Source organism: Balaenoptera musculus, chromosome 18, assembly GCF_009873245.2.
Source record: "Balaenoptera musculus isolate JJ_BM4_2016_0621 chromosome 18, mBalMus1.pri.v3, whole genome shotgun sequence".
NCBI lineage: Eukaryota > Metazoa > Chordata > Mammalia > Artiodactyla > Balaenopteridae > Balaenoptera > Balaenoptera musculus.
Window position 1 is genome coordinate 47,584,430 of NC_045802.1, and position 15,823 is coordinate 47,600,252.

A 15,823-nucleotide genomic window follows, 5' to 3' on the forward strand; every position below is an offset into this window, starting at 1 on the left:
AAGTATTAAATACAACAGTTTCTAGGTGGTATCATTTTATAATATGAATATATATACATACATACGTCTCATGTATTTATATCTATATATACATGCTTAAATAAGGTACAGTTCCAAGCTCTTCTTTGAATGCATTCTAACATGCCCAGATAAGAGATGACCACTGCACCCTGTACCTTACAAATATGCAAAGCCCCTCTAAATAAACCACCCACTGGCTGAATAGTAATAACATGGCCAATATTCCTTATATGGTCTCTGGAATGAGGTATGGAATAAGTAGTGTTAACAAGTAGAGTCTGAGTGTGACAGCTTACTCCTGCTGATTAAGCATAACTCTAGTCTCAGTGTTTACCATAATTATAATTAAAAATACAGAGCATGACACTGAAAGATCACTATAAACCATTCAGTGGCTTATTTAGACTTATGAACTGAAAAAGTTGTAACTTTCCACTTATATCAGATCATGCAAAATTCTATAGGTAAAACTAGTTTAAGTTACAGCTGAAAAAGGGTTTACTTTTTAAGTGTGAGGGGCTTATTGTGGTGATTAACATGAAGAATGATCACAACTGGCCAAGGAAGGAAATAAAGGGGCCTGTTAATAAGTTGTCCTACTTGCAAGGTAAATAATGAGGTAATAAATTGGATGTATATAGTACCTTGATTACTGTAGATCATACCAATGGGCACAACGATGCCAGGAAGCAAGGGCTCACCAGTTAGTGCCCATTTGTTAGATGAGAAATGGGTCATGTTCCATGACAACCATGACTTCGAGAATATGCTGGAAAATATTTAATATCTACTTGCTAGCACGTATCATGATACCAATCAATTTTGGAAAGCATACAAGATATTTTACTCTCTGCTAAACTTCATAAAACAGTAAGAGAACTATTGATACAGAAACACAGAAAAATAGTATATGAGACTCTGAAGAGAAACTGACACAAAAACTGGAAAATGTCAGATCTTACTTTGAAGCTATTCTCTGTTAACCAAACACACATTTTATGGAATTTATTTTCCAATTCAAAAGAAGGCATTTTGGAACAGCTGCTACATAAGCTAGGATAATTCTAAAGCTGTAATGTTGTAATGATTATTAGCTATTGGCTAGTGCTCAGAATTTTATTGAACTCATTAATCTAAGAAAAATAAATATAATTATAACGATACTAATAAACGCTGGCTGTATCTTTATTTTGTAGTTTCCCCTTGTGTTTTTCAGAAAATAACCACTACCAGAGCGAGGCAAGACAGAACAGTCACAGCTGTGTTGTATATGTCTGTCTAACCAATTCCCTGCTCACGAGAGCTCCAGGCAGGAACCAGATATGTCGAAAAATGACACAGATGTCGATCTCTGAAACTCAGTGAACCACACTTTGACAAAATTGCCCTGCACCTAGGAAATGTTAACCTATAGCTCGAGGCTGTTGTTTTCAATGCTGCGAGATGCTGGAGAAAATGGAAGTACATAATGGTACCATAATGTCAATATTTAGCAACATGGAATTACCTCATGCAATTCATATACATACTACTTGATTTTATTTTTAATTTTAAAGTTTAAGAGTGTATAGCATTGTCTGTTTTTTTATTTTTGTTTTGTTTTGTTTTTAATTTTTATTTATTTATTTATTTATTTTATTTTTGGCTGTGTTGGGTCTTCGTTTCTGTGCGAGGGCTTTCTCTAGTTGCGGCAAGCGGGGGCCACTCTTCATCGCGGTGCGCGGGCCTCTCACTATTGCGGCCTCTCTTGTTGCGGAGCACAGGCTCCAGACACGCAGGCTCAGTAGTTGTGGCTCACGGGCCTAGTTGCTCCGCGGCATGTGGGATCCTCCCAGACCAGGGCTCGAACCCGTGTCCCCTGCATTGGCAGGCAGATTCTCAACCACTGCGCCACCAGGGAGGCCCATACTTGATTTTATATATAGATAATTTCATATGTAACATTTTACACCTTGACAAAAATAAAATGATTTAAAAATACAATGTACCTAATTTGAAAAAATATGAAATTGGGGTATTTAATATTGACAAATTCTCCAGATAACTAAGGCATGCCTTTTTAATTATGGCAAAGTATGGCAAAAGTATTAAAAAGTTGTGATTTTATTCAAGGCTCTATCACTAATAAGCTGTGACCTTATAAGAAGTAGAGGAAGGTACATGAGTCTCAGTTTTCTTATCTGTAAAAGACAGGCAATAATACCTATACACTGGTTATACTGTAAGACTTAAAGATGATTGATGTATGTAAAGCACAAAGAACATATAAGCGTTCAATAAAGGTTAATTATTTAAATGATTTTTAGTAAATACAAGATTTATTACATACTTTGTCTCCTACTTCAAATAGACTAACCATAATTCAGCATTTCCTTCATTACTAATGGTCATTATTTCAAAAGCAATTATTATGCTGTAATAAAGTATTACCTCTAAGGACTAAAGAGCTGTGTAAGCCTATTTACTGCAATCCCAAAAGACCTTGCTGTGATTTTTCAAGTTCTTATCTTAATAATAATTTTGACACCTCCTTTGTTAGCTGCCACTCTTTTGCCCTTAGTCCACCTACAGATGAAGGGAATTTCCTATTTGGACAGGGGGATTGGCAGATGAGAATCTCAGAGGGTTTCGAGCATCTGTAGATTGGTAATGCAAAATCAGTAACTTCTTTTCCTAAGGAAAACTACAGAAAGTGAAATGCTACAGTTTTTGTGGCTATTGGGAATACATAAAAAAATCTATTGAGACAACATTTCAGGGGACATGAGTTATAAAAATAAAAATTGAGAAATATACCTCTCCTATATTTTTCTTTTGCCATTTTTATTCACTATTTCCTCTCTACACACAGCAGGAAGAGTCATATTCACAAAGGATGTAAGAAGTACATCTAAACTAAGAGTTAAAAGCCTTTCTCTTTCAGAGAAGGAGAATCTCAGGTCCTCCCCTATAAGTAATTCATAGTATATTCACGTATGCAATGTATATGTTATACCCTATTGCCGTGTGTGTGTGTGTGTGTGTGTGTGTGTGTGTGTGCGCGCGCCTTATAGCCTAAGATTCAGTAAAGCTCCACTATTCTTCATTCTTTACGTACCCTTCATTCTCTGTCCTCATTGTTCACTCTTTTCCTTGGCTGGAATACTTCTGCCTACTCCAAGTAGCAAAGCCTTATGCTTCTTTAACTTTCACGTCAAATGCTACCTACTTTACCTTTATTATAACATATGACTTCCTCCAGAGTCTAATTTATGTTCTTTGCAGATTTACAACCTAAGTCTCTGGAGGGTTTCCTCTGTTTTAAAGGGCTCTGTGTTTATAGAGGACTGACAAAACATCTACTCCTAACAAAGGCCACACCAGAGATGATTAGGGAGCTCTTGGATTTAGCACAGATGAGACAAAAATGCAATCATGAAATTGACAATTCCTTCTAAACGCAGAAAATTTGAAGCAATTCAGCAAAGCTGTTTTAGATTTGTGCTTGGGTTTGCTTAATATACCTTTAAAATTAGAGATTGGTGGAAAGAAACGAAATCTTTGTTTTATGGCTGCAACAAACGGGCCCCACCATGGTAAAAATGTCATTTATTCTTTCTCACAAAGAGACATTCGGTGCATAGTGCAAATAAAAGTAGCATTTTCCTTCTACTTAAGGTTTGTTAGATGAAACTTATGTTTTTAAAATGCACTGCAAACACCAAAAACTGATTGTACCGTTATCAGCTTTTAAATCAAAACAGCTTGCTATCTGGTAAGGACAGGAGAACTGGTTGATTTATTTCATAAAACTTTATGTACAAAGAGACAGTGTCTATGAACTTCATGGAGAGAATACAGAGTCTGGAGGGGTAATTTTTATTACAATTTATAGTGGGATTATCCATACTCCACAGTTTTCAGATTTTATTGAGATTTTAATGGTAGTGTGATGCTGACACAGTTAACTGCAATGGGATAGGAGGTGTAATTTGTTTCACCCTGACTGGGAAATGAAATTGGCATTACTATTACATAAGAAACCTCACAGACTCTATTAATTGCCTAGATCCGATCAAAGCCATTATTTATCCTAGTTTCACAGGTAAACTATTTTACCTGAGAGTAAAACAATAAATAAGAACTGGCTGTAATTTTCATACAGCAATATCTTTTCATTAAGACTGTTCAGAAGCCATAAGAATATGTCTCACCCACAGGGGTTCAACTCCAGAAAACATTAAAACCTAAATCATATCAAGCACCTATAATGCACCACCAAATATTATTCTTCAATATTAAATGCAATGAAATAAAACAAACCTGGGAAACAGAAGAAACAATATACTCAAAAACACCAGGGAATTACAGATGGCCCACTGACATAAGAGAGTAACAGCTCTGGGAATGATATTCATTCATTCTGCAAACATTTATTGTTCATTGTGTGCCAGACACTGGACAAAGCAGTAAGGCCATGATATAGATACCATTATAATAAAGTTTTATATTATATATAATGTATTTGAGCCAAATATAGTGAGCCAAGAGAATATATTTTACATATATGTATATCTATGTGTATGTGTATATGTATGGCATAAATTGTAATACAATTTGGTATGTGTCTTTCTAGAAGAGAAGGCATCTGAACCAGGTCTTTTTCCAGAGAAAGAAAAGGCCGTCCAGGAGAAGGCAACTACATGGATAAAGGGAGAGTTGTCATCATGAAAATCCATGGAAATGCTGGCTGAGACATGAGACATATTCAGTGGAATGGCAACAGCCTGGCGGGGAGGGGTGGTAGGATCCTCACTGTGGGGATATGAGGAACCCTGCTGGTTTCCACTTTATGTTGTTGCTTCTTCTACTTCACCATACAGGGGAAGGTTCCTTTTATGTTTAGGGTTTAGGACTAGAGACCAGCACTGGCCATGGCATTCTAACTGAGCACCTCATATAAAACACTGCACCTACATTAATTAATTCATTTGTTCATTCACTAAGTATTTATTGAACATTGACTAGTGTCAGGCACAACGCAATGTGTTGAAAAAATTGTAGCTAATGAGGCCCAGATGGATTTTGGGAGATGTCAGCCTATTTTATCCTGTGAGTGAGGATTTATAATAATATATACTGCATTATATAAGCAACTACAGTTTTTGTCAACAGACAAGTTTATTCTTATTGTAGGTCACCCCAGTCCCACTAGGTCTTTCTCGCACTGAGAAACTGAGAAACCCATATACCATGGGAATATCTTTCGAATTCTACTCCGTTTCTACTGAGCTTTTCCTAAGTCCCTAGCTGTTGAGAAGGCAGTTCTCTGATGAATTCTCCAAGGGCTACTCCCAGTTATCAGTTTCACCAAATTCTCCTATTTTCTGTCTTCCTGCAGTCCTGCTGTCCCAGACATAACTCTCTTTTTATTTTTTCTCTATGACATTCAATAAAACTTAATAGTTCACAAGTCGGCATATACGTGCGTCCACTAACCCAACAAACACAATCCACAGTTACAAAAAGAACTAAGCACAGATACATAGAAAGTAGCATTTTACTTCTACTAAACAGAAGTCACATACAAATGTGCAGGATGGGAAGTAGGACAAGTGAGTAGAAGGGATGCTTCTTAAAACAAAGTAGATATGTTAGGTTTCAAATTCATGTTCAAGTTTCACTTTAAAAGAGCATATTCACTGCACTCCCTGACAACCCTAAACCAGCTGGGAAAACCCGAGAGCAATCACAGAAGAAATAACTTGATTCCATAGAGTTCCTCCAACTCTTTCCGTTCACATTATTTTAAAATTCCACCACTAGATGGCAGTACAAAGGCTAGATCAAATAGAGGGGCGCCTATACATCACTTCTGGGACAGGTGATTTGGTTACATATAGAAGAGAAAAAGAAGAAAAGTCAAGAAAGAAAATAGAAGGTGAGAAGAAGAGTAGAATGGTGAAGGGTGGAAGGAGGAGTGGAGAGAAGGACACCTGGGAGAAGAAAGAAGAAAGAAGACAGAAGGGAGGGGAGATGGGGAGAGTGCGAGGGTAAAGAAAAGAAGGTGGAATCAAGAAGGGTATTAGAGAGGGAGATGGAAAAAAAGAGAAAGGAAGAGGGAAGAATCTGAATTAAAGGTGACGGAACTCCATGCAGTCTCGTTCAAACTTTTTAGACAGCAACTACAGTAAGAAATACGTATTTCAATATGACTCAGTACACAGACAGTATACAGACACACACAGTATTGCATTTGCATGTATGGAAGTAAAAGTTTCATGATATGATACTTATTTGGGTGATAGTCTCATATTTCTTAATCAATTCCATCCTATTTAATTTTGTTAAAATGCTGATTATAAGCTAATAAACTGATTTCAAGATTCATCAATAGGAAAACGACTCACAGTGTGAACAGTATCATTTTAGTGTATTGTACACTAAAAAGCAGGCTTTTAAGAGAAGTTATTTTAAAAATCGCCATAGTGACATTTCTGGCCGTATAACTGGCCAAAAATATTTCTTGATAAAATGAAGAAAAACGATGGTGAAGACGCCTGGTCATGAAAAACACATACAACTGGCCAATGATCAAAGTAGCATTCTCCCCACATGAAGGTGGCTGGAGGAAAGATGGAGTACGTGACGATTACTCTGTAAATTGGTAGCTCTTCTTTTATTTATTAGAAAGAAAGACAAATATCAATTTGTCCTTTTCTAAAGAACACAAAGTGGAAGAACAGTTAATCAAATTCTCCATTAACAATGGAGAACGGGCAGAGAAGGGGCTGAGAAAATAGTAACAGAGCTTGGAATAGAAAAAGAATTATTGTTGAGGGAGTGAGAAAAAATCGGGAGACAGAAACCACAGCCAGAGGGTTATAAATAATTAAAAAGTCAATTTAAAACAGTGCTGGCAAGGATTCTAAGACCAAGTTTCCCTTTTGGATCTTATATTCTTCCTTCTTTCATTTGTTCTTTCCAGGTCTTAAGACTCACTAGGTAAAATGCCCATTTGCAAAAAATAACTATATCTATATAGATATATCCAGATAAGGATAGATATCTATCTCTCTATATATATAGATATATCCCTCCAATACCCAAAGGTTTCTTGCAATGAGTATATAAGTCCAAACATCATCAAAAGAATCCTATAAATATCTGCAATCTGATATGTAAAATAAGAATTTCCTTGCAGCATAACAGCACCTGTACTATTTGAAATTAGAAGCTTTATATTTAAATAGAACATGACTTCAGGAGAGAAAAAAGTTGTTCTTAAAAAAGGAAACTATAGAGGAAAGGAAAGATATTATATTTCAAGATACAGTATGTTAATGTTCAATGTGTTAAATATTATCAGAGAAAACTTTTCAAGTGTGGTGAAAAATGAATATAGAGACTAACCTTAGACTAAATACTAGTAATATATCACATTTAAGCATCTATCTATTTAAATATAAATTAGACCACTTTATCCTAGGAGGCACTTGACCTAACAAATTAAAATGGTGTGCTAGGTATCACTTAATAACAGAATGGACACAAATTCCACTTTGGTAACCCCTTGCTTTAGCTACTTTATCTATTGAATGGGTTTGTCTCCTGTCTATTATCTTTGCTTCCTTACATAATATCTATCTCTGAATGAAGTATCACCTCTCTCTTAATGTGGATCCCCTCTGCAGGCCATACTTTTTTCTCTTCTTTTCCCCTTTGTAATTTTATTTACTATTTAACTGTGTGGGGGAAAAGCCAAACTCATTCCTTGACATTTTACAGTTTACATTTACAGTTTTCTCTTTTCTGCTAATTCTCTTCGAACAGTACATACAATTTCTGTCTCCTCTCTCAAGACAGTTATTATCATCAAATTTTAGACCTAACCCAGTCTATGCCAGACAAAACAGAGGAGTCGACAGATTGTGGGTATTTCAGATAAACAAGAAGAATAAAGAAGCCATTTTTTTGATGGAATCCATTCAACTTCCTATGGGCGCCCAGAAGTGAAAAAATACAGATAAGTTTCTACTCCTTGTTGAAAATCAGGTAAAAACAAACAACAAATGACCAACGTATCTATATAAAATATTCTGACCTCCTATTTAAAATTCAGTTTTTCATAAGTACTGGCTGCCTTTCTCACTATTTGACATGTTCCTGTCTTATATTGACAGTAATAAAACACTCAAGTCCTATCAAAATCTAAATTCAAGAATAATAAGCCAAAATTCAGCAACCATCCATTCCTGCTTCCCAATAAGCAACATTAAAAAATTAACAATAAAAGATTGAGTAACTAGATGGTTTGTCAATAAACATTAAATTCAGATTTAAAATAGGAATCTGTATCTAGTAGTTATCATACTTAAGCATAAGTAGAAGAATACATTTACCAAAGGAAGCTGTGGTAGTTCAATCACTCAAGAAGCCAAGACAACCATATACATGAGCATAAGTCAGCTGCCCTGGACTATTCTGGTCCTATGGACAGATGATACCAGGAATCCATTGAATGGTGAACTAAAAGAGGACAGTCATGTGTAAGGTAGACAGGAGAAGCAAGTCTGTGACAAAATGAACCTGGACCTGAAATGAGATACCACAAACGTCAACGTTGGGAAAGCTGACAGCAGAAGAAAACTGGCGACACAAAGAGATCTGAAATGGAGAGTTTCATGGGAGCAAAACTGCAGTTGCATTAGATGGTCAGGAGCTACAGTCATAACCTCCAACCAGCTCTGCAGCAATCACTGCAATGACCAGATTTCCCTTCACAAGTATAAATGGCCTAGGACTAAAAATACACTTGTGGCTTCTTTCTGTGGGCTGCTGAGAAAAGCAAAAGCCTGTAAGAAGAAATAGGGTTTGAGTATTTCAGATTTGCTCACAGCCACAGCCCTTTGAAATTCCTGAACCAGTGCTATGGGAATAAGGTATAGTTTTCGAAGATTCCTCACTTCATCTAAAAATAATAGAAAAATAACACGCTTTCATTAAGGGAGATGACAAAAGAAATGACATGCCCAAATGGCTGCTGGTTTCTTAACAGCAGTAACAACAGGCTCTCGTCAGACATCTGGGGGGAAAAAGTACTTTAAACTCAAGGATCTTATCCTATAAATATTTGAAGTCAGGAATAATGCACTTATGACCCATAATGAGTTATTTTTCAAGTATGACATCATTATAAGAAAAAGTCTTGATGCAAGAAATATGTTTTGTAAAACTTCTGGTAGGCTGGGCTGCCAGGGTTGCATTTTCAGGAAAAAGAATGTGGTTGCATAGGAAACGAGCTGAGCTTTTTCTGCTGGGCAATCTCCTTTTTTACAGCCACGGGGACATCCAGTGGGTTTGGGTGGCTAAGGAGAAGACAATATGGGGAAAGGGGGAGAAGACAGACCAACAGACCATCTACATAAAGTAGCAAAGAAGGATGCAATAGTGGTCAGGGAAGAAAACTGGGCAACAGTGAAATACCCAGCTGGCTTTTCAGTTCTGGCTGTTTCAAAGCCATCGGTCAATCACCCCTTTGCTCGAGCCTCATTCCTGGGCATCAAGGTGATATCACCTGTTCCTTTAGCTCCATGGAGAAAGGACTAGCTCACATATGGGAGGGAGAAAGTAAATCCATTTTTTTTTTTTTTTTTTTAAGCTCTTTAGTTGGATGGTCACAGACTGGCTACGGCCTTGCTCTTTAAGTGTTCTGCATTTCTGAAATGTAATATCTATTAATATTCAATTATACAAATGTCTTTAAACAACAAATTATTTGGGGGTTACCTTTTTCTTTTAATTATTCTGTACATTCCAGTAAGTGGTGAATGAGAAATGTTTGATCTTATATTCATATTAATGCTGGTATCGTTTTTATAATTCTCAGTGGAACCCACATTTTGCTGAACTCCTGTTTGCTTTTCATTGTCAATCCAAGATCATTATCTGCTGTTTTTTGCATTTTCTTTCCTTTTCCATTATGTATCTTTTTTCCTAAAACTTGTGTCAATCTAATAAATTGTCTTTAGAATTTGGGTTAATTACTGCAAGATGCAGGTTACTTCCACAAAATTATACATGCAACTAATGTGCAATTAACAATTTTGCTTCTGTAATTCTTCTCTCTCTAGAATTACCCATTTTCAACTGTCTACTGGATTATTCTTGACAGAATACAAATATGCTATACTTTCTGCCTCTTTTAAAATTCTCCCTTGAGAGCGTAAATGCCTCTCCAGCTATCATGCCATTCCTCCAAAACTCTTCCAGCAAAACTACTCCAAAGAGTTGTCTAGACTTTGTCGCCCCTGCCTCACGTCCCATCTGAACATGAACTCACTTCAGTCCGCCCTTTGTCCCCACCACTCCACTGACACAGTGTCACCAGTAAACTCCATCCTCCCAAAATGCTCCATTCTTAGTCCTCATTTTGTTTGGCTCCTTAGAAGCTTTTGATACATTTGATGAGTCCCTCTGTGAAACGCTCTCTTCACTTGCATTCTCTTAAACACTCTTTCCCTCACCTTAACAGGGGATCAAAAGGAAGGAAGGAAAAGAGAACCATAAAAGTGCCTACTTTTCCATCAAGGCAATAACAAACGAAGAACAACTTTGCTTGTGATTTGTTTTGACCTTCTATGCTTCCTGCTGCTAAATATCTGTAAAAACTAATGAAAATCTCCTGGGAAATCTACCAAAAACTTCCCCAGGCTGAACTGAAATTCCTTTACAAGGTCAAATCATCCCTTTAGGGTCTTGTTTATAAATAACAGGTCTCAGGTTCTGTGGAGAGCCTTCTACCCCCCAGCACTATCACTTCAAGGGGCTAACTGCTACTTTGTCCTGTATCAAGCAGAAAAATGTCCTCCTCTGGAGACCTTCTCTGACAGCACCCCTCTGATGGCTCTAGTCTACACTGTGTTTACTGTGCCTTCCAGAACATCATGCCATTTTCCTTCATATCACAGATTACATTCAAGACCCAACTGAGATCTGTTGGTGCCCTGGGCTAGCTGACGACTTGCCATTCCTTTAGACCATATTCCATAAATACTGGATAGGCTGGAGTTCTCTCCTCATTAGAATGCTTTTTCACATCCGAGCATACCGTGCGGAAGTTCCAGCCCACCACACTCCCGAGCCCCGAACACCTCTTTCTGAGCATCACAGCAAAAACATTTTTTCCGACCACATATAACACCCTGTATGAAAATACTTCTGTCATATACAACTTTCTCTCTCTGCAGTTATAATTAAACTCTTTGCCCTAGGCACATCTATGGCTGGTCTACATTTTAACCCAACTCTGTCCACAGTTATCAGTTAATTGTACGATTTTTCTGTTTGATGTCAAAATCTCCCAGTAGACTACAAGCACTCAGATAGAAACAGCATCTGTTTTGCTCAACACTATGTCTCTGGTGCCAATAAAATGCCTGATCCATAAGAGATGCTCAATAAATACTTGAATGGACAAATGACTCAATTCATGTTATTTTAGATACAGATGTAATCATTCACAGTCCCTTGTGTAGTGTCATGTAAGGTAATCTATTTCTCTACCACAGACCAGATATGTTATACCAACTTTAAAGGTAATTAGCTAGTACAACCACCTACATTTATATGAGTTAGTTTTGTATTTTTATCAGTAGCATTTTGAAAAACCAACTCCCCTACTGTATTTTCTTTTGCTCATCCATACCAGATATACAAGTCCTATTTGAGAATGGAAATAGGGCCCCCTTTATCACCCAGCCATTGCATTGCTGGCCCAGTGCCCAGTGCATATGTGCAAAATAAAGACGTGAGGAATCACTGAAATGCCCTCTCCTTTATTCATTCTGTGAGGTAGGCAGGCCTCCTCCACTAGACAATTTTACCATCATCTAATTACTCAATTAAACAATAAAAAAACTTACAAAATGCTGTAGCAATATTTGTAGAATGTGAGGATTATAAAAACTTAATATAAATTAATAAAAATAGAAAGTATGAGATTTTCCAGACAATTTCTCATCCTAAACTCTCATCCCTTATAATTTGTTGTAACAACTTTGAGAAGCATTTCTATACCAACTTCTTGGAATCAGTTTTTCACTTTTAAATTCAATAAGTCTTTTTTCCTCCAACTTTCTGTTTTTATACGACAGAGAAAAAATTTCTGAACGTTATTGCTTCAGGTATTTTTTGGGGGGGGATATAATAATGATAAATAACTGCAAACATTTATTGATAGTTGATCAGTGCTAGACATTTACACATAAGCTCTTACTTTATCTTCCCAATAATCTTCCAAGATATATACTTTTATTCCCATTTTATCACTGAAGAAAATGAAGATTAGTGAAATTAAATAACTTTGCCCAGTTACTGCCCAGTCCAAAGCTGGAAGTGAGGGAACTAGGATTCTAACCCATACAACCTTGACCACAAATCTCATGCTGTTAACATCCACGTTATAGTTTAGTGTGTTTATGGTTATATAAATGTTTACTCTTGATATGAGGAAACTACTGAATAGAAAACACTGCATGAAACTAACAAATATACTCATGTAGAGAACAAATTACAGCATGAGTCTTACTTAACACAGTTCTTCTGCAAAGATAAATTTTCCAGAAAATTAAATTTTGGCAGTAAACTTTAAATAAAAGTAATCTCTCCCATAAAATAATGGCAAATAAAAGAGATATCTCTTTTGTTTCCTTCATTAGAGCATGAAAATTGTAAAAACAGGTCATGAACAGTGTTAAAATCCTTATCAATCACCTTCACAATAAAAGCAATATTTTTCATAAGTGTTATTGAAAAAAGATTGGGTTCTGTGGCGTACACACATACACATATATAATGTAATACACAAGGTTATAATTTTTCTAGTTGTTAATTCCTAATTCTTAAAAAATTTAAAGCACATCTGTAAATTATAAAAGAAAATAAATACCTAATGTGGCCTTAGTTATGTTATTATTATTCAATCAATTAGCTCATTTGGATCAGAAGTATTAGTAATATCAAAGAAGGTTTGACTCAAGAAAAATCTATGTAAAGACTCACTTCTTTTTCTTCTACCTGCTCACAAAGATGGTGGTAGGACTACTTCCTGGCCTTTGCCCATAAAAGCACCAAAAAAAAAAAAAAAAAGAAAAAAAAAAGGTTGTCAGGTAAGCAGAGTGTCTGGATCTCAAGTTTGCAGTTTAAACCTCTGACTGCTGTAAAGCACAAGATTTTTCACGTGGTAAAACTGGGAAGATGAAATTTGTCATGTGCTATGAAGAAACTCACAGCAGATAAAATAGTAACTTGCAAAAGATGAATGCACAATTTTGTAATGTATGCTTGCAAAAATTTCTCCAAGTTCACGACCAAATGTTATTCCTATGCACTGAATCCTACCTTATACAAGAACCAAAAACAACTATGTTTACTATATTTTACACGAATGCAGTGTTTTATGTATTCACCCATCATATTTTAATTATGGGCCTCGGAAGTAATATGGTATCAAAGCAAAAAGTAATGCACTCTAAGTCTTAAATCCATCGTCATTTCTAGGCTCTGAGACAAAATACACACATATGAGTTGATGATTATAGGCATTTTACATCTCTATAGAAGGGTGGCTTATGTTTTTAGATTCATAGAGGGAAGAAAAAATCAACACCATGATATTATTACAATTCCTTCTATTTAAAAATGAAGCAAAAAGAACTTAGAAGAAGAAAAATAACTTCATGATCAGCTGTCTATCATACATAATTAACTTGGTATTATTACATACAGTCATATAACAAAGTATCTTTCTGTCTTCTAACCCCCAGAAGGAAATATTAATACTGCATTTTGAATGATTTCTATCATATGGAGGTTTCCGGCTATTTAAAATAATAACTTAGACTTGTATGAAGATAAGAACTCAAACTACATAACACATTTGTAGCCAAACACCTAACTTTAGAATTACTTTAATGGCAACTTAATTTACAAATTACTCAAAAGTGAATGATCGATCAGGTTCCAACCACTGGAACTTCATGGAATTTTATATTATTGCCAGACAAGTTAAGTTCCAGTCTGAACAACTGAAAGAAGAAACATCCTGATACACTTTTTAAAAATTTCACAGTGGTTAACCTCTACAAGGGATTTACACATTTACATCTCACAAGCAGTTACGCTGACTATAGATTGAACTTTCTATCTGAGCACTTGAAGGTAAAAATATTTTGCAAAGTTAGGTATTTGAATTCTGACATTAAATGACTTGATATATAGAAATATGGACTAAGTAATACTGAAGCATATACCTATATAAATATGAGGTTATTTTCTACTAAACTGTGCTCTACTCAGCAGTGGATCTGCTGGCTCCTCTGTGCCGTTCTGCACAGAACTTCCTTGGATGTAGTGTGTTTGCCTACGACTTAGGGTCCGCTCACTGAATAAATGAAGAGTTACTGCTGAAACAAATCAAGGCTTGCTTGTGTCTCTTACCTTTGCCATGGCTTCTCCCATCCTCCAAAGTGGTACGACGATAGTGTTTGTTCACATTTCCAGGTGACCGCACAGCTGTGGTAGACAACAGGCACCGACTGGACCACCACGGGGATGCGGTGAACGTGACTCAGTTTGTTAGACTGTAAATTCATGGGACTTGAAGGCGGAACGGGATGGATAATGTGCAAAAACTGCTGGCCTCCCACACCAGAGGCAGAGGCAACAAGGGGCCCTGGAGTTAATACCGTTGACGAAGATGATGCTGACATACTGATGTTATAACAGGTTGGGGATGAGGCTGGACGACTAGAAGACGACGAAGAGGTTGAAGGTTGAGACGGGGAGGAGGCGGACGCTGTCATGGAAACGGGGGAGGAGGAACACTGTGGGGGACGTCCTGGCTTTGTTGATGGACAAGTCCACTGGCTCAGTTTGTGTCTGGAAGTGATCTACGCATAACGGGTCCTCCGGGGGTTCCCCTTTCACATTATTTAGCAACAGGGGAACAGCTTCCATATCGGGGTAGTTGTGGACGTTTGGAGACTGTGGGGAGAAAAATAGAGGTATGATTGATGACTTGAATGATTTTTAATTTTTCTCTTATTGCTACAGAACATTAATTCGCTCTCCAAATATCTGAAGAACCGCTCGGACAGTCGTCATAATTAAAGTGGAGAGTACAAAGCACAACAGAGTAAGACGACTGGGAGAGCGACAGACATCATCTGTCGAAATCCAGGGAAGATACCTACGGAGGAGAAAAGAAGCCACAGGAACCTAAAAATGACAGCGATTTACATAAAATCTTCTGAAAGACCAGTTCAGAATGCAAAATTATTATCTTAAGACAGCAATAAAATACCAACCTCTTCAATTAAAAACATTCGCTCTGTTTGTCTGACCCATCACTGCAACTTAAGAGTCTCACTCATTTCCTTGGTTATAAACTAATGGGAATTTTGATTAGATAAGCTTAAATAGCCTTTCCAGCTCTAAAATTCTACAATTTCATGATTCCAACCTTTACTCAACACTCTAATAAATCTGCAGGCATAATATTACCTGGCAACACCGGGGGAAACTCACCACAACATTTCACTTTCATATTTGGTGCAAGAGCCATCATACCATTCTCATTTTTGAGCATTAAAACAGGCATAAAATTCTCCAACCTCCCACACCCGCTTGCTAAATTATTGAATACAAACCATTTCTAATAACTGGATTATAACTGAGCTCACAGCAATGAAAAAGTTTTTCTCAAAATAATATACAGAAATACTACAACAGACATTTTTAGGAAATAATTTTAGGAAAGCTA

General features: G+C 36.6%; 1 protein-coding gene across 1 annotated transcript in view; it reads right to left on the reverse strand.

Moving 5' to 3' along the window:
* KLF12 (Kruppel like factor 12) overlaps window positions 1-15,823 on the reverse strand; it is a 460,117-nt gene that overhangs the window by 141,778 nt on the left and 302,516 nt on the right. Inside the window, 3 exon segments of the mRNA XM_036831128.1 lie at window positions 14,500-14,578; window positions 14,580-14,883; window positions 14,885-15,045. Of these exon segments, the coding sequence (XP_036687023.1) occupies window positions 14,500-14,578; window positions 14,580-14,883; window positions 14,885-15,045 (544 nt within the window).